The 20,413-nt window shown below is 36.8% G+C and overlaps 1 protein-coding gene across 1 annotated transcript; it reads left to right on the top strand.

Moving 5' to 3' along the window:
* Positions 1-11,438: 11,438 nt before the first annotated feature.
* On the top strand, positions 11,439-15,911 carry LOC132034516 (protein NRT1/ PTR FAMILY 5.10-like). Its single transcript, XM_059424926.1, has 4 exons — positions 11,439-11,601; positions 12,999-13,216; positions 14,356-14,885; positions 15,045-15,911. Exons 1-4 carry the CDS (start codon positions 11,463-11,465, stop codon positions 15,862-15,864), a joined length of 1,707 nt encoding a protein of 568 aa, XP_059280909.1. The 5' UTR covers positions 11,439-11,462; the 3' UTR covers positions 15,865-15,911.
* The last annotated feature ends 4,502 nt before the right edge of the window (positions 15,912-20,413 follow it).

The raw sequence follows: 20,413 nt of genomic DNA, 5'->3' as shown, positions 1-20,413 counted from the left end.
ACGTATTGTGATCACGAGTAATAAAGAAAAAAAATTGACAATAAGGACATGACAGAAGCTTTTGTGGAAAGTGTGAAGCGAAGTAAGACTTCTTAGATTATCTTGGATATGATTACTTTTCGTGATATTGGGAAAGGAAAAATCGGTATCTGACATGGTTGTCAGGATAATATTGTAATTGATGCAAGGGCTAATTTCATGTTCGGCTGTGAAAGGTAAAGGGAGGTTTGGCATGACAGAACGGTGTTGATGAAGTTGGTTGTCTGAGTTACGATTATTATGGAGTATTGGACCTTGTGGGAATAATTAGGCATGGGTTGGTAACGGTCGTACTTACCGGTTCACGTGATATCTTGAGGATATGGTACTAAAAGTCATTCTTGATATAAGCTTGTTGATATGGGTTGTAGGCTTCTGAGAAGCTAGTAATCGACTGATAAAAATGACTTTAATTATAGGCATATGGGATGAGTTAATGACTTGGGAAGTTACCGGTTGCTACACTTCGATTTGAGGAGAAATATTGATATTGTTTTTGGTTCGTTCGGCTTAGAGGGATGATTGGTTTAGAGGATCGAGCTGATTTGAGTATTTGTTGGTTGATAGTGATAGAGTGATTTGAAATGACATACGGGAACTGAAGGATTACTATGAGGCATCTTGCTATCGGGTTCAGGAGATTAAGGTTCGTAAGGCTTGAGGTGAGGTAACATGGGTACGTGAGTCGTGTTTGGATTGCGTGGGCATTATATCATGACATTCAGAAAAAGGTTGACTAATGAGGTTGATTGGTATCTTCGAGATTAAGGGCGTAAAAGAAAATCGTGGAAACAAGAACTAGTGATGTGAGAGCTTGGTTGCGATTGTACAATGTAGAGTGGGCTTGACAGTTTACGAATGAGTTGGTATGTTCGGTTATGTCATAGACTAACAGAGGTCAGTGGTGGACTGAGGTTGGAAACCTTGTATTCATTGTGTAAAAATTGACTAGATCCCGCTACTAATAGTCTTATTACTCAGCTTATGTGATTGAATAAAAATGGATTGGAGCGCGAGTGGTTAGAGGTGTTCAGATTCGATAATTGAGGTAAGAGCTGATTCTTCAAGGACTAGTAACGTTAACGATTTGAGTAAGGGATTAGTAAACCTGGGTACTTGAAATGGTAGATTAATGTTGGGTGAACTGAGTTGAGTTCGGGAAAACATTTCGAAAATTGAGCAAGGCAATTCGGGCAAGGATGCTTCAGTGAGATACACGAGGATATTAGTGAGACTGTTTGGGTGATACGCTGCATTTAGAGAGTGTTCAATTTAGAGTTGTAAGCGTTAAGAAAACTCTAATGTGAAGAGTGTGTGGTATGATCTTATCTCTCGGATTGATTCGGCCAGCTTGCAGAACTTGTGATTATGCGGTATTCAATTGAGTGGATTCGAGGATTGACTATGGTATTGATGATCATGAATTGATTACAAATTAGGATCGATGGCCGTCCTTGCGCATTGACGGCCGTCCTTGTGCATCGATGGTCGTCCTTGCGCATCGAAGGTCCGTCTTTGCACATCGACATGCACTGCAGGTGGCAAAATGATCATAACTTCTAGTACATAGCTCTATTTTTGGCTCCACAATATATCGTTCGAAAGGTATTTTATCGATCTACAACTTTTATGTTTTACGATTTCTCAAATTCCTGATGGATTTTCACGAAATTGGGCTGGAAGAAGGACCTATCAAAACTTAGGCGATTCCATCGAATCTTAAGCACCTTACTATTAGCCACCTTGCTAGGATAATATCTCCTTGCTCGGATCACCGATTGGCCTGATCCTTATATTCCTAGAAAGGTACTTCCACATATTACAACTTTTATTTAGGAACCTTTTTAAAATTCTCAACTAATCGAGGGGTTATGGTTGCCCGAAGTAGGCCTCTCGACCACTTTTACAAAACGTTCAAACCTTCAAATTTCCTCTGAAACTCTAACAATACGAGTCTAACCTTTATTGTAAGATACGGAGTGTTACAAGAAGTGTCCAACCTCTTCGAATGTGAGTATCACCAAGGTCAGAGTAAGACAACTACTCCACATTTGCAGAATGGTCAGAGTAAGACAACTACTTCATACTTGCAGCTATTGTTTCCAGAAACTTTTTCAGAATAAATGCTCTGATTAAATGCTTCTAGATGAAAGAACATGCTTCAGTGTATTACTTAGATTTTCAAATTTAATTTCAACTTTCATATTTTAGTATTAAATAAATATTTTCAATTAGACTCAATTTCAATGCATGTCTCATATTTCATGATGTAGTTTCAGCTTAAAGATGTCAGTGTTAAGAATACGAGTTGCTTAATATTGTTTACTGCATTTTGATTATAATTATTTAGAAACTAGTTTTGTTCCTCCACTTAGGGGGGTTGTTTACGAGACTTACGAGATACCCTTCAGAGGTACTTAGCCAGTTTGGCCCTACTACATCGTGTGGTAGGTATTGAGGATATAGTTGTCGAGGCGTGTGGTAAAGGGTAGGCTTCTAGATTCAGTTGGCATGCTCTGTTGATCCGTCCAAGCGGTAGCAGACTCTTGCAGTCTTTTACTTATTTTAGACATTTATGATATTCACGGAGAATGCCTCGAGGACATATGTATTCAAAGTTTAGTTAGAGGCTCATTATTTGTCATTAATGGGTTTAGATTTTCCTACATTATTGCGTCAGACCTTAACAACTATTTAGATATTTATGATTTAAGATATATTCAGACTTAATTAGTTGCTATATGAAGTTTAGTTAAGACTCCAGCTAGCTAAAACATGATTTACTCAACATATAGTACATGTGGGTATTGATTACGACAACATAGACAATCTCAACGTGCATATCACATAATTTGCACGAACGGACTCAACATTCATATCTCGTAACCCAACACAGACGGACTCCATGTGCCCCACATAACATATCAAACTCTCATATACATTCACATATCAGTGTAAGGCATATCAATATCAATAAAATATGATTTTCAACTAAACATGTCAACCCACATCACATAGCTCCAAATGAAACCCAACTTGACAACAATATTCATATTATCTTCACTTAGCATGGAATTCCTCTTAGTTCATCAATTAATAGAACAATTCGAGCAAATAAGACACATAAATCACTCATCGTGTCACTCGGTACCTGCATAGATGCTCGTAACCTCACGAACACGGTATCTCCATACCTTTAATCCATTTCATATTGCTTAATTAGGAAAACATTCCCCTTTAAAATTCAAGACCTTAACTTACCTCAATCCAAGCAAAGCTTTAATCTTCTGATAGCTCTACCGCATATGAATTCATCAAATAAGTCTAATCAAACAAATACACATTCTAGCATATTAAATGAGTCCAACGATACTCATATGCAATACAAAGAAATCGAATTATAAAGTCAAACCTGAGCTCAGGATCAAAATCCAAAAAAAAAAATTCAAAATCAGTTTATCATATTGCAAGGGTTCCAAATCTAAAATTTCATGTCAATCCGACCTCAATTCGACCTTCTAATCACCAATTAATCGCCTTTTAATCTAGGGCTAAAGACCCCAATTCCCTAGGATCCAATGAGTAATAATTATGAGTAATCGAATGTAAACACTAAGATTGAGATTAGAAACTTACCGCCAAGTCGAATCGTGAAATCCCCTTCAACATCATCCAAATCAAAACTCACTAACTTCCAAAATGGTGAAATGAACTTATGGACATGCATAGTGTAATAACCCGTTTAATCATTATTGCTTTTTCAATGCTTTTGACCCTTTCTCTGAGCTGGTTTAGCTCACATTTGACCCAAGAGGACTGTTGACACGCTTCCCGAGGTCTTTGGATATGATTTTGGTGACTTTGCGAGAAATTTGAGCTTAAAGCGAAAAGAGTTGACTCAAAGTTGAATTTTGATTAAAGGGACCTTTTTCGGGAATCCGTCAATTCCGAGAGGTTTGGATGGTCTTTTAAAACTTGTGTGTATATTCGGTTTGGTTCCCAATGCACTCGGGTGCATTTTGGGACTTGGGTTGAGAAGTTGATTTTGAGGTATTGGGGTTGACTCGGTCAACGAGACCTCCGTTGGAAATTTTGAGGACATGAGTACGTTTGTAGCGTGTTTTTATGTATGTCTGCATATATGGTATGTGAGCAGATAGTCTCGGCTGATAGTCGGGATTTTGAGTAGAATTTGTGAAACTTAGGAATTCTAATATTTGTGCCCGCTATGGTGGCACCACCACTGCAGCGGTACCACTTTAGCGGTCACCCTCCAGCTGTAGCGGCTTATGTAATTTGGGGCAGGACCGCTGTAGCGGTCATGGTGTTGCAGTAGCGGTGCCGCTGAAGCGTTAAAGGGGGCACGGAAGCGGGTGACAGACAGTTAGATTCATTAAAGGAGTGTTAAAAGCCCTAAGTCCTTCATTCATTACCATTCCGACTTTAGAGCTTTTTGGGAGCTCATTCATTACCATTCTGACTTTAGAGTGTTAAAAGCCCTAAGTTCCTTCACCTTCCTTTCCATTCCATGATTACATTATTCACTTTAGGAATCCATTAATTATGCTAGCTTCATTAAGAGCTTGAGGATTAAAAGAGGGTTCAATGGGTTCTTCATTCTAGGCTATTAAATCTTAATTTATTGATTGGGTTAGCTTCAATAAGCATGAAATTGATCATTAGAATCTATTATTACATGATTCCTTCCTAATTAGAGGCTAATTTATGGAATTGGAAGTTAGGGTTTATACACAAATTTGCGGGTTTTGCCAAGAATCCGAATTTAAGTGATTTGTTAGTTCTCCTAGCTTATAATTGATGGGAATTGATCACCTAGAACATTAATTTCATATTGATACCTATAGATTCCTTATTCCATCTTTCTAGTTCATAAACCCCATTCCATAGGTTGGGATTTGGGTCTTGAATAGAAGTAAGGTTTGAATGATGTTTCTTCTTGATTCTAATTTCATGATTCAGATATGTTTAGACTTCCATTATCTCGAGGCTCAAAGGAAGGGAACGACTAGGTTTGATTATTGGAGACTTTGTTGTTCGGCCCTTCAGGTAGGTTGTGGTTTAGCTTATGGTGAGACTTCAATTAGCGAAGCTATGTTTAGATGATATTGTCGGAGAATGCATGTAAACCTTAGGGTATGCAGTTAGGTTGGCTATTGGCTTAGGTTGGGCCTTGTTGTATGATTTGGGGGCTAGCCACCCGGTTGTGTTGTTGACTTATCTTGATCTATTTACTTATTGGCTCGTTGCCACGTTGAGACATTAGGAATTTGTGGCTAGTGATATATTATGACTATGATATTGTGGTACTTTACTTGATTGATATTGAGATGAGAATTGCGATTCCATTGTGGCTTATTGTGTAGCCTTATTATTGATATCACTTGTCTGCCTTGTGAGGTACTGTTTGGGATTGAATTGGTTGTTACTATTACATTGCATTGTGTTCATACTCATTTCCATGATACATGATATTGCATGGTTATGGTACTAATGATGATAAGTGAAAGAGTGCAGCCTCCAAGTTCTTTGCCGGAGAGCGTAAAAAAAAGATGAGAGTCTGTGATCCGAGGTCATTTCTGGAGTGGAATGAGTGTACGTTGCCCGAGGTCTCTTGCCGGGAATGAATGAGTGCTCGATGCCCAAGGTCTCTTGCAGAGATCGAGAGATTTCTCGTGATCCGAGGTCATTTTTCGGAGCGAGTGGTACATGGACTTAAAGGGTCCCCATGGGTTGTGCTGCCGAGATGTGATGTTCCATTGTCGGAGTACATGTGTATGGTGCATATGCATTGTATTCATCATACACACATTATTGCATTGCATTATACCTTTTGGTTTTCTGTGATATGTTGTGAAAAGATTATGATATACTGGTTCGGATTGATTATACTGAGACTTGGCACAATTGGGCTTAGATGCTATAACATAGGTGATGACTTGTTGTGATACGATTGTGATGTACTGGTTTGGATTGATTATATTGAGACTTGACACAGTTAGGTTTAGACGCTATAACATAGATGATGACTTCCACCATGGATATGGATTCGTGTTGACTTGTACTTTATTGGTTTATGTGTTTATCTTGCTTTGTTGTCTTTATATACATTAGCTAGTCTTAATCGGCCTATGATACCTATCAGTACTTGTTGTTGTACTGACCTGCACTTGCTGCATTCTTTTATGAATGTAGAGTACCAGGTAGGATCCACTTCTACTCCTCGTGGCTGATATTCAAGGATTGTTGAATTCGAATCTCTTCAGGGTGAGCGTGAGGACGTTCGCTGCTCGAAGACTCTTCCTTTTATTATGTCTTGCTTTCCATTCAGAGACATGATTTTTGAGACTATTTATGTATTATTATTATTCAGAGTTATTCAGACTTGTAGTATTTAGTTAGATGCTCTTGTATGACCAGACCAAATACTGGGGTGGATTTCATTTACTTCCGCACTTATTTATATTATATCTGTGAGACTTACGTTATTTTACTTTCTTTCTCTATTTCTATTATTTGTTGAATGTTGGGTTAAGGGTTCGCCTATCGAGGTGGGAAAGGTAGGTACCCGCACGACTTAGTGGAATTAGGTCGTGACACATAGATAAATATAAAAGCAAAATCTAGTTGCTAAAAGTCCCAAATCTGGTCGCTAATGCTATGCACCAAAAATATTTTTTTCCTTGCACCAGCCAATTTTTAATTCACTAAATTGACCATAACTCGCTCATACGACCTCAGAATTTGACGATTCTTATTCCTATAAGTCCAAAATAACGCTAACCTAGTCATTTAATCAATCTCAACTTGGAGCTTGTTTTATCAATGCAATACCCTTTTTTGCTCGTTAAATACTTAATTTCACATTTAGCTATAAAATCCCAAACAAGACATATCAGAATTACACATTCCAGATCAGTCCTAAAAATCATTCTCGAACTCCCGAAAGTCTCGAAATCGAACTCATCTCTAGGACTAAAAACGGACCTTTGGGTCGTTACATGTTTATGCTCAAAACAATGCCAAAATACGAAACACGTTAAAAATTCATCTGAAACACATTTGAATCAAACCAAATAATGCAGATCACATTTGGCCATCATTGTTGACTTCTTCTAATAATCAGATTCTCATTTGAACGTCACATGTCCGAAATAAGACGGATGATACCGAAAAACCACTAAATTGCAAACTGTTGCAAAAACTTAACCAAATGATATCAATGTCCAACAAAACTTTATATACAAGTTCAAATTCATCATACGTACATACCAAAGCCTTTAAATCATGAATCCAAATCCGTTTACTAAAATTGTTAACTTTGATCAACTCTATGAACTTAAGGATACTAGTTCAAATGCTCCAAAATGCTCCCAAGTCCCTCGGGACCCGTGCCACCCACACTCAAAAGTGATAAATCATAATGAACCTATGGAAAGTCTCAAATAGGAAAAAGGGATTCTAGAACTCAAAATGATCGTTAGGGTCGCTACATCTTCCCCCACTTAACCTTGAACGTTTGTGAAATCATACCCAAAATGTCGAACAATTATAAATACTCGTTCTGAATTGTCTGCTAATTTCCTAATGCAAAACTACACAGAGAAACCCGCTTGGATAGTTTAACTGTCGAATTCCTCTTTAACTTTAGTTCAAAAGCCTTCCTTTTCATTATATACCTAGAGCTTTCTCAATTTGAATTCTTTGATTTTGATTGTAACTATACTTTTGAACATAATTATTTGATATGCAAATACCATCATAACCACAACAATTTTTTAATTACTACAACGGACCAATGCAAATTTATACCGGTAAAAAATTTCGATTCCAACTTATCCTTCTCCCACACTCTCCAATGTTATTACTAGTACCACGAACCCTTGGAAAACATGTTGTCTCACATTGTAACTCTAAAACATGAACTCCTATTGCCAGAAAAGAACTCTTATATTCTCTATACTAATTCTTAGTATTTTCGTCCCGAACTGACCTTATTCAAGGCCGATTGCGCTAATTTCAGATATGTTACCTTCATCTCCTCAAGTTTAAACTTCTAAATGGATAACCAACATCAACTTCCACATAAATATTCAAATGACATGATTTGCCCACCATACTAGCAATTATCTTACTGAGCCAATTCTGTAGAAAGTAACTGATCACTCTAACTAACTACACTTGACAAATCATATACTCTCATCACATCATTGATTATTTGTATAACTCATTAGAACTGTCTGCATAGTTCCTATCAACAAAATATTATCAACTCCACTTATAAACTCCAAGAATACGCGATAAACCTGTCATTTATCCACAATGAACTATCAACAATGAACTATCATTCTATCCACAACAACAACAACAACAACATACCCAGTATAATCCCTCAAGTGGGGTCTGGGGAGGGTAGAGTGTACGCAGACAAGGTAGAGAGGTTATTTCCGAAAGACCCCCGGCTCAAGAAAAAACATGACAAAAAGGGTCAGATAAGGATTGACGAAAGTAAAGAAGCGATGGCAAAATATTATAGATAAGCATTATGCAGAAAACAGACAACTTGTGCAACCATAAACCTTCCTGATGATAGACCCATATAACCTTACTCTTCATGTTTTCTCAATTTACACCAATGACGCAAAGTTGATACAACTTCATGGAACCTAAATACCTTTAAACATTTACGAAATTTTTTGGCTGCTACAATGTATTACTGTTTGTTGCAACTATGTACTCTGCCTCACCTGTTGATAAACCAACAATTTGTTACTTTTTTGAAGACCAAAAAAAAAAAAAAGGCACGACAGCCCAAATAAAATGTATAGCAAGAAATAATTTTTCAGTATCAAATCACCAGTCTAGTCATTGCCAATAAATTCCACAAGATTACTATCATCAACCTGTGAATAAAATATACCATTAGATTCGTACTCTGAATATATCTCAGATGTCACTTAGCTGCTTGCAAGGGGAATGACATAAGACTCCATAAATTTGTTAACTGAGCCAACTTCATAAGCAATATCATGACTTATAGAAGTCAAGTATCTTAGACTCCCTACCAACTTCCTAAATATGTGGACCAAACTACCCCTCCATTTTTAATCAGCTTCAGTTTATCTTTAACAGGGGTCAAAATGGAGTTGTCTTTATCCATATTAAATCTCTTCAAAATATCACCAATATATTTTTTCGAGAGACAAATTTGAAGAAATTTCAATGCCAAAAAATAAGACATAATCCAATTTCAACCATCTCAAATTGACTAACCATTACCTTCCTAAACTTAGAAATTATTTGGGATTATTGCCAGTAAAAATTAAACTATTCACATATAAGTACACAATGAAAATATCTTCACCAGGATTGAATTTAACATAGAAAGTTTACTAAACCAATTTAAACTTATAACATAGGTAGCAACTTGGGTTTCAATCATGTTGAGTTAAACCATTATTCATTGAGACATATAAAAATTATTTCCTCACCTATATACAAGATGGGGAAAAGAAAAAGTCTTTTTATTTGAGATAGTTTAGTTCTAGTTACGGAAGAATAATAGCATGTATCTTTTTTCCTTTAATTACAAAACAGAACCATATATAATGTAGTAAATTTATTAGTTCAACTATATGTAAGACGGGACATCAGGTTTACTTTCTACTACCTTAGGAAACTTACTAAAAGAAGTCGTCGTCGGATATATAGCATTCCTCATTCCTTAATTCAACTAGTTGATCCAATGAAAACTTCGAATACCTAATAATACCAAAAAAAAAAAAAAAAAACTATATTTAGGCTTAATGTTGATATACACCTAATATTCATGTGATTCGAAAAAAACTGAAAAATGAATAAAATAAAATGGAAGGAAATTGAGTTTATGTTGATTTGATTTGGTTCCTAAATTGAACAGCCAAACATACGTGATATGGTTTATTTGATTAAAAAAGGGTTCGATTCAAAATGAGTGACGTATGCAGTAGCCCAGGCCCCAAAATTGAAGCCTGAGTTGCTCAGATTAGGGTGCGGGTGTCCAATATGGGTGCTGATCTAGAGGTTGGATCCTTTATGATCTAAAATTTAAGATGCGGAGCTATATCCAAGTACGGATACGAGTGCGGGAATTCGGTTAAATAATTTAAATATCTAAAAATAGAGTTATATGTCTAAATTATGAGACATTATGTGGAAGACTTACAAGGTATTCCGGGGAGAAAATATTGATCAAAAGGAAATCCTAGAAGGAGATATAAGAAAAAGGACTGACATAAATATTTCTATATACAAGGTATTTCATTTCTTCAATTTCACATTTGCTTTCAATTTGATTTTAAAAATCATTGTATATGTCCTAAATTTTCTCCGTTAATTTTGGTCAAAGTATCCAAAATCAGTTGACTAGATCGGGGACGGGTCAAAGACACACTCACATCGTGTCAACACGGGTGCGGTACGTGTAGAGTCCAAGCAGCTTAGATTAACGTCACTGACAGTGACATGGGAATATCTTTTACTTGTTCCGTTTGAACTTGTTTGTCTTATTTTTCTTTTTAGTCAGTTTAAAAAAGAATGTCTCTTTTCGTTTTTGGCAACTCTTTAATTACATCTTTTCACGTGGCATATCTAAAACCACAAAATTAAATGACATTTTGGTACATTCTCTATACCTTTATGTAAGATCACATAATTCAAAAATCTTCTTTATTTTTTTTAAATTTTGTGGCAAATCAAAATCAGACAATTAAATTGCAAGGGGAGTAGCAAACACCATCAATGAGGCATGTCAGTGCTGTCCAGTACCGTCTATAAAGTCAAGCAGAGAAAATAACAAAAATGATCCCTCAAAGGGTAGGTTCAAAATAATCTCTTAAGTATGCACCGAGCAGTTTTAATTCTTTAAATTTGCTTTAAAAAAAGATATTTTTAGTCTTCATCAACTATTTATCAAACTCAGTTTTAGATTTTTGACGGGATATGAAAAAAGAAAATTAGTGGAAACTCCATTTATAGGTACAATTTTATTTGTTTTTGTTTCTGCTATTTTGATTATTTCTAGAGTCTGTGCAGCTTTTTGAGGTATAATTTGTGATTTCCTTTTATATCTTTTCAGCGTGTAGTTAGTTTCTTGTGTTGCATGTTGTAGAATTTAATGAAATTTTCTGGATGTTTATAGTCAAATCTAACAAACATAAATTGTTAAATATTTAACAAAGACTAAAAATATTAATTTATAACAAGCTTAATGGAACAAAAAAATTGTTCAATGCATACTTAGGGACTATTTTGAACCTACCCTAAAATACAAGGACCATTTTTGTAAGTTTCTCAAGTCAAACACGTGCAGTAAGTAGTATTCAATTATTGGCGTGCAGCGATAGCCTAATTGTGCGCTACTGAAAATGGTCATTTCCGAAGAAGAAGAAGCAGCAGCAGCTTCAAGACCTTCTAACGACGTCGTTCCAGGGTGCGTTGACTACTATGGCCATCCAGTCCAACGATCAAAATCCGGTCGATGGCGATCCGCTTCTCTCATCATATGTATGTCAAACTTTTACTCCCTACGTTCCAATTTAAATAATACTCTTTTTTTAGTCGGTTCAAAAAAAAAAAAAAATGACATCTTACTATATTCAGTAGCAATTCAACTTAAATTTACCTTTCACACAAATTTCTATGATTTGTTATTTCAAAAGTCTTACTTTATTTTTTAAAATTTGTACCAAGTCAAACACAACGGAGGGAGTATATGTTATGACCCCGTTTACATAGTTAAAAATAATTTTGATATGGAAGAAGTTGTGCTAGTGGAGTGACCGATTTGACCTACTTAGCTCAAACCATTTTTGCTTATCAAGAAGAGAAGAAATGTGTTAAATCCAGTTAACGTAAATTTGATACGGAATTAGTTGTGGTTGTGGAGTGAGCTGTTTCATATTGATAGCCCCAAGTGAATTGACTTGGTATTAAGCATGTTATAAGCAATCATAATCGTGTATTGCATTTTCTTTTTCTTTTTCTTTTTTGTGGAAATTCCTACAGTCAGTCAATTTAAATTTAACAGCTATTGATGTGAAAAAAAATGAAGTATAAACTTAATCCATACGTTGTGAGATATAGACAAGGCTGAAATATTTACTAGTTTTGACTTTTTAACCTTCATCCTATCATTCCCTTTTTCATTTTATGTAGACGGAGTATTAGGGTGTGTTCGGTATGAAGGAAAATGTTTTCTTGGAAAATAAGTGGGTTTCTTACTTATTTTCTTGTTTTCGGTAAGTAAGCAAAAAATATTATCCTAAAAGCATTTGTATATGATGTAGACAAATACTATGGGAGGTGGGGGTGGGGTGGGTAGGGGTGGTATGGGGTGGGGGTGAAGATGAGGTGCGTTGGAGGGTGGGAGGACACAATCAATGTGGAATGCCACTTGTGGAACTTGTTTTCCCTACTTCCACGAGGGAAGTCATTTTTAAGGAATTTGTTTTCCTAGAGAAGATGTTTTAAAAAACTTATGACCAACCAAACATGGGAAAACTCCATTCTGAACACACCCTTAATTCATATTATTCTGTTATTGTTACTATAAATTTAAGGCTCCAGAGGACCTTGAACAAGAAAGAGTGATATATGGACATCACTGTACCAAAAAGATCTCTCACATTGGGTTTTGATATTTTATTGCCCCCAGTGAAATGGCTTGTTGTTGGAAGGACATATAAGCAATCATAGTCTGAGTGTTGTTCTAGATTTCTTCTGTCCCCAATTTGAGCTTAACACTAATTAATCCGAAAAAATGTGTTTCAAGCTTAATGCATGCATCACAAGATTTAGGCAACTCTGAACATTTTCTGGTTTTAATCTTCATAATATAGATTCCATCTTTCATTTTAGGCAGAGTGCCAGTTACTATTATTATTATTATTGGTATATGGCAGGCGTGGAAATGGCGGAGAGATTTGCATATTATGGTATAAATTCTAACCTAATTAATTACTTGACGGGGCCATTGGGGCAGTCCACCGCAGCAGCAGCGGAGAACGTGAATGCTTGGTCTGGAACGGCGGCGCTCACTCCTCTTTTGGGTGCTTTGGTGGCTGACTCCTTCCTTGGCCGTTATCGCACTGTTGTTTTTGCTTCTCTGCTTTACATTTTGGTGAGTGTTAATCTCTCGTTTTTCAAAGTTCTTGGTGTTGGGCCACAGAGAATAGTCCCCTAAACCTCAAAGCAATATACATGTGTATTGGATTAAATAAGATGATATTATCATTTAGGGATATTGTTCTTTGTGTTACTTCAAGTGATTACTGTAGATTCATTGCTTGAGGCTCCAATAACCTTTATCCTATTTTGTTTCAAAGGTTTGGTCTTTTGAATTTGAAATGATGTTGCAAAATTATAATGTGAAACCAATCATTACTTCTTTCAATGGATGTTTGAATTTGCACCTTGTACCTAACAGAATTACAACAGGATTGTACCTTGAAGAGCTATGAACCTCACTATATCATCGGAATATGACCCATTCACATAGTCGTTGTTTTGGATTTTTTCTTTCTAATTTTTTCTATGATTTTAATTTATAAACCTTAATATAAGATGTCAAAAGATTTTGATCTATTTTCGTGGAAGAAAAGCTTCTTTGGGAGCAATGTAGCATAGGTGGATTCAATACCAAGGTTAGCATGGTTAATGATATCAGCCCAAGTATTAATTACACGACCTTGACTGTCAACTACAAATTGGTTGAAATTTAAACCATTTAGGTTGAAAGGAATAGTGCTGATACCTTTCACGCCACAAAGATCTATATGGAAGGGCAGTTTGTTGATACATTCCTCTTGAGAATCTTTTTTTTTTTTTTTCATTCTCCAACTTTGGACGAGTTTGAGGCCTCCAGCACCCTTTTTGAATACTTTTTGTTCCCTCAAACTTTCCTAAGTTGAAAATATACGCGATCTTCAGGCACCAGTGCTAGTAAGGCCAAGCCTAAAGCAGCTCCACAAGCATCAGCTTAAACTGATGGTATTTGATCTTCCTCCCTCTGATGACGAGGAAGAGGAGCATCTCCCTGAAGAATAGGAAGACCACAGGGCATAGAAGGAATGAAGCCATTTATTGGCTGATCATAATTGGGAATTCTATTTAGAAGAAGGTTTTTATGTTCAATGTTGTATCGGATAAGGTTGACAATTTGTACAGACGGGCTAGTAGAATTTTAAATTCAGTTAGACCAATCTTCTATTTAGAAATGGCAATAACTTCTACTTCTTCTTTTGATTCGTATGATAACAGGGACTTGGATTACTGACACTTTCGGCTGTCTTGCCTTTGTTCATCTCTTCTAACTGCCAAACTACTGATAATGGCAATGCATGTTCTCCTCCTCAACTCCAAGTTATACTATTCTTTTTCTCATTGTATCTGGTGGCAATAGCTCAGGGAGGACACAAGCCTTGTGTTCAGGCTTTTGGAGCTGACCAATTTGATCCACTAGATCCCAAAGAATGCAAAGCCAGAAGTTCCTTTTTCAACTGGTGGTACTTTGGCATGTGTGGAGGTAATATTGCGACTGTCTCGGTTCTGAACTACATCCAAGACAATTTTAATTGGGGTCTTGGGTTTGGAATTCCTTGCATTGCCATGGGCCTTGCACTTGTCATTTTTTGGCTTGGTACATTGACTTATAGGTTTAGCAGCATATCCGTAGAACAAAGCCCATTTGTGAGAATTGGCATGGGTTTCCTCAAAACAGTGAGGAATTTGCGTGCCACATCTGTAGAAGAAACAAGAGTGCAGTGTCATCAAAATTCTCAGCAATTTGAGTAAGAATTGTCAGCTATAAAGCTTTATTTATATGTCATGCTGAATAGTCAGATAAGTGTTGACTATCTTAACCAGAATATTAAACTATCTTCTGCTATAAAAATGAGGCTTTGGGAACAGAATTATACTGGACAATACTTGATATAGACTGTTTACAGGGGTCTGAACAATGCCTTGCTTTCACCTGATGATCATTCAGCTGAAGATGGACAAATTTCCAACACCAATGATACTGAAGAAGAAAAGGGACTTGTCAGGCTGGTTCCTGTATGGGGTTCGTGTTTGATATATGCGATCGTATTTGCTCAAGCGTTCACTTTATTTACAAAGCAAGGAGTCACAATGGACAGATCAATTACACCATCTTTCAAGATACCATCTGCTGCCCTTCAGTCCTTTATCAACCTTTCTGTTATCATATTCATTCCAATCTATGAGCAGATCCTAGTACCTATCACGAGAACTCTTACCGGAACTGCATGTGGTATCACGAAACTCCAAAGAGTCGGAACTGGGATCTTTTTGTCTGTTCTTACTATGGCAATTGCAGCTCTAGTAGAGATGAAGCGCCTAGAAATTGCGCGAGAATATGGATTGGTTGATGTACCAAATGCAACAGTTCCAATGACTATCTGGTGGTTAGTTCCACAATATCTTTTATTTGGAATTACTGAAGTATTCACAATGGTTGGTCTGCAAGAATTCTTCTATGACCAAGTGCCAAGAGAATTCAGAAGCATAGGTCTCTCTCTTTATCTTAGTATTTTTGGTGTGGGGAGCTTTCTAAGCAGCTTCCTCATCTTTGTTATTGAGAAAACCACAGGTGGTGATAGAGATGGTTGGATTTCAAACAACTTGAACAGAGGACATCTAGATTACTTTTATTGGCTACTTTCTGGACTAAGTGCTCTTGGATTTATCACATATTTGTATTTTGCAAGACATTATGTTTATGCTCATTATGGAAAGGTCATCTGAAATTTTATAAATTGAAAGCTCTTATGGTGATCTTTGACTTTTCTTTATTTGTTTCCTTTGACATTTTTTGAGTTTCCCGTACAACTGCTATATTCGATTGCTGAGGGCTTATCATGGGTGAAAATCACTTTCCAGATATACCGTGGTACAAATGTTGACCCTTTTTTTTAATGTAAAAATCATAGGCCTTGAACATTGGTTCCACTCTTAGGGTAAAGAGGCTAAGGTGGTTTCCCTATATGGAGTAGGCGTTTAGGATATGCAATCTTGTTATCATAATCATCCGCTCTGTAAACCACGCATGGTTTCTATGTATGAGGAAGCCACTGGAATTGATTACAGCTTTGATGACTTATATTTACTTGTTGCTGGACTTGGTGTTTATTGCATTCACTTTATTTGTAGTTCTCCAGAAATATTATATTTTCAATTATTGATGTGACTGGAATTTGGAGAATTCCGGGATGTGCACTCGTGCACACTTGCATCTGCAGCTGCAAGTGATACGCGTCAACTATCAGGTTTATCATTTTCTTCTCTAGCTGAATGAGAAAGATTACCTTTTAATTTATCAAAAGCAGAAGAAGAGTTTTTGATTTATTTAGAATGTTTTATGTCTAATCTACTAGTTTCTTTGTTACTTATAAAAGTTCTTCACGTGGGAGGTTAGTGTCTTTCTATTCTGCACATATTTGCTCCTAAGTTATTTTTGGCATAAGTAAAAGTTTCCAAAATTGTTAGCACAGAGGATACAGGTCGCGCATGAAGCACATCCCTATTAGAGAGTCGTGTTCCGGATAGGCTTAATTAAAGTAAACAAGAAATTAAACACGCTTTGCAAGATTGACCTGTGCACTATGAACTATGAACGTAATTTAAAGCACACAAATCACCACAATCCTCCATTTATCAAATTTGTTGTCGAGTGGACCCTTTAGTATGACAAGATGAACTATGAATGAACTTTGATTGAGTGAATAGAACAACTTCAAGATGAACTATGAATGAACTTTGATTGAGTGAATAGAACAACTTCTGAAGGTCGGAAAGTACGGGAAAAAAAAGAATGGGTCGGAAAGTAAGAAAAGAAAAAAGAATGGGTAAGGCAGTAAGAATTTAGCTCTTCTATAAGTATGTTATGATATAATGTGTATAGTCTATGTAAGTATGAATTTCGATATAGTTACCGAATATCGAACCAAACACCAAAATTTTTAAAAAGTTAAACCAAATACCATACTGAATATCAAATACTGAAATACCAAATTTGGATTCGATATACACCAAATTATGCACACCCCTACACATGACTAAGGCGTCAAGAAATGAAATAAAGCTCACACCAAAACTAAAATTGGTTTAGTTAAGCAATTTTTCCAGAATTCAGTGTTCTTTTCTTGTTGGGGTCCCATTTTCACTTTGATACCAATGTATATTGACAACAGGCAATGGTCTACGGCTCCTATGAAAATTGTCAAAGTACATATTGCATGTAGAAACATCATGCTTATACTTGTCAAAGCTGAACGAATGTGCTTTTCTGAAGACACTGTGAATATGTTAGTCCCAGTCACAAGGACAAGGCAAGGCAGGAAAAGAAACCTCAAGTGTTATCCTATAACAAAGACAATAGAAAAAGAATTTTCAGTGCAAGCCCGAAGAGTACTATCCTGACAGAGATAAGCATTCAAATAATCAATCTCACAAACATAAAAATTGATTTACTATTCTAGTTTTGATGTATAAGTCATACCCCTCAGGCATCTTCGCCCTGAAAGGCAACACGTTTTCTCTAGAAACTGCAATTCAGTACGGTTGGCAACAGTGTAAAGACTTAGCTTCCTCGTCCTTAGTTGTTTTTCTTTGAGAAACTTCAAGATTTCATTCCTTGGCATGACCCTCTTCTCCAAACTGTACTTTAAAAGTGGCCCACGAGAAGCCAGATAACTAGGTTCATACTGTCACGATCCGATTTAACAAGCCGTGAACGCACTAACTCCCACCAAGTTAGTAAGCCATCCATAACCCAAATTAACGAAAAAAGACAGATAAATCATTCGGAATTATCATACAAGTCAATTTCAAGTCTTAAATACGCCTTATAGTCATAAACATACAGAGATAAAGGTACAACCATCCCCGAATTTGGTATCACAGTACAAGAACTTCTAAGATACCAATACAAGTCTGAAATAGTACTTTAATACGTTGTCTGAAATAAAAGGATAGGAAATAAAAGGAAAAGGGATCCGGTGCTATAAATCGGCTGGTAGCTCACCCCGGATCCTCCTAGACAGCTACTCAATGGAAGGTGAGATCACGTGCTCCACTCGAACTGGGAATCAAATCTGCACACAAAAAGGGTGCAGCCAGTGTAGCGTGAGTACGAGAAACAACGTGTTCTCAGCAACTTCGTTGACCGATCCTAATGAAAATAGAGATGAGGGTTGGTCTACGATTACCACTTCACACTTAATCGCTATTAGTCCACAATACTAATCATAACAAAAACAATAATATCAGATTACGGGCCTAGATAAAGCTTCTAAGCCCTTAAGTCCGTCAAGCAATCTAATAAGCATTTAAGGTAAACAAGACAATAATTCAAGTAAGTCAAACAAACAAGGAACCAATGAGATAATATGATATTCAATGCAAGGCCTTTTCCCATCACTTGGCACACACACGTTCAAATACTATGAATCGTGACCCATGGGAGACTCGCGAGGTCCATAGACCAACCCGGAATTTCTCTTCGGGTTTCAACCCACATTTGACGTCAAATCACAAAGACTTAACCCCGTTGGTTCCAAATCACAATACTCGGCCCTTAGGCTCACATTACCGTGTCTAGCCAATCTGGCTAAAAATACCATCGTCACTCCTTCCAGAACCATTTTCCATTGGACATCACGCATGTATCCTCAAAACCACATGAGATACTATTTAAAGCATGAGTATGCCATGCACAACATATAATTAATCAAGCTAAGCAATAAAGACTCAATCTTTAGCTTTTTTCCACTTTTAAATGAGTATTTAGGAGTGATAAGAACATACAATCACAGATAAGATAGGTAGTAAGCAAAGAAGCAGTAGATAAGGGACCTCATAACCCAATCATAACCGCAAATCAATATGTGCTATCAGCTAATGCCCAAAGTATGGCATTCAGACCGAACTATACAATTAAAATTACGCAAATACCCATATCATGACATCGTTACCCGATATAAGTGCTCATCACCTCACAAGTCTCGGGAACCCCTTTTAGTTACCCCATTATCCCCTCTTATTAGTCCAATTAAACCAACCACGACGCTTTAATTAAGGTCAAAAGTCTCAACATGCCTGAATAGGAGTCCGATGATCATAACAAAGCCTTGCCCTTTTGTAGAGCCTCCGAACGATACCAATCTGTTCAAACATGGATTATACGTAAGAATACGATCAGTCAGTACCCATATTGCCATATAAAAGATTCGAGTCTAGAAAGTCAACCCAAAAACCCCGTTCCAAACCCTAAAAGTCAAAACCGTAATTTCGTATGAAAATCAGGTTCAACAAGGTCAAATTATAACTCTAGGAAGTTATACGAATCCAATGATACCTATAATGCTATACTTTAGTTCCAGACTTAAACGTCACTCCAAAATAAGATTTCGAGCTCTGAAGGGTAAAATGGAAAATTCGACTCATAAACAGTTTACCCATTATCTTTGGAGTCTAGGTACCAAGAATCAATCAAATCCAACATCAATTTCATGATTAATTTCTTGATTAATTGAAGAAATACTTATTTAGACTTAGGGTTCATAAACCTCCAATTCCCCAATCCAAAATTATGATTTCTAGCATGGAATCCCTAATAATCAATGATATAATGGAAATAGTAAGATTAGAAACTTACCGACTTGATGAATCTTGCAAACACCTCTAAATCTCCTTAAACCAAGGTCCCAAGCACTAAATATGTGAATAAAGTGACTAAACTCGAATATAGGAATTAAACAGGATTCTGTCCAACAATTTCCATACCAACGACAATTTCCTCTCACCTGCGGGCCCGCTTTAGCGGACCAAACAACCTTGCAGGTGCAAGGTCCACTTACTAGCCTCAAACTCGCAGATGCAGCCTCGCTCCTGCGGATCCTTTCACGTAGAAGCATCCTAAGACGACTTCACCATATCTCGCACCTGCGGCCCATCTTGCTCAGGTGCGGCTTCACAGGTGTGGCCTCACTCACGCAGGTGTGAAAACACCAGAACAAGCAAAATCATGAAATTTCCAAATTTTGATCTGACCCCCGAAACTCATCTGAGACCTCCCGGATACAAACGAAATATGCAACCAGCCCTGAAATATGTAAAGAACTCGCTCGCGCACTCAGAATTTCCAAAAGAGATCATCTTAACCCGGTATTGACCGAGGTCAGCTCTAATTCCCTCAAAAGCTAGATTTCCATCCAAAGTCCAAAGAACCCCCGAGTCCCTCGATAGCCGGACCAACTACTCAACCAAGTCATAATCTGTAACACCTCAGGTCTTC

This window comes from Lycium ferocissimum, chromosome 10 (assembly GCF_029784015.1).
Source record: "Lycium ferocissimum isolate CSIRO_LF1 chromosome 10, AGI_CSIRO_Lferr_CH_V1, whole genome shotgun sequence".
NCBI classification, from domain to species: Eukaryota; Viridiplantae; Streptophyta; class Magnoliopsida; order Solanales; family Solanaceae; genus Lycium; species Lycium ferocissimum.
Note: the sequence above shows the minus strand (reverse complement) of the source record. Positions and strands in the feature narration are given on the sequence as shown.

Coding starts and splice junctions, on each gene's coding strand:
- LOC132034516 (XM_059424926.1), top strand. CDS start 11,463: ATGGTCATTTCCGAAGAAGAAGAAGCAGCAGCAGCTTCAAGACCTTCT. Junction 11,602..12,998: donor ATCCGCTTCTCTCATCATAT/GTATGTCAAACT, acceptor GGTATATGGCAG/GCGTGGAAATGGCGGAGAGA. Junction 13,217..14,355: donor CTTCTCTGCTTTACATTTTG/GTGAGTGTTAAT, acceptor GTATGATAACAG/GGACTTGGATTACTGACACT.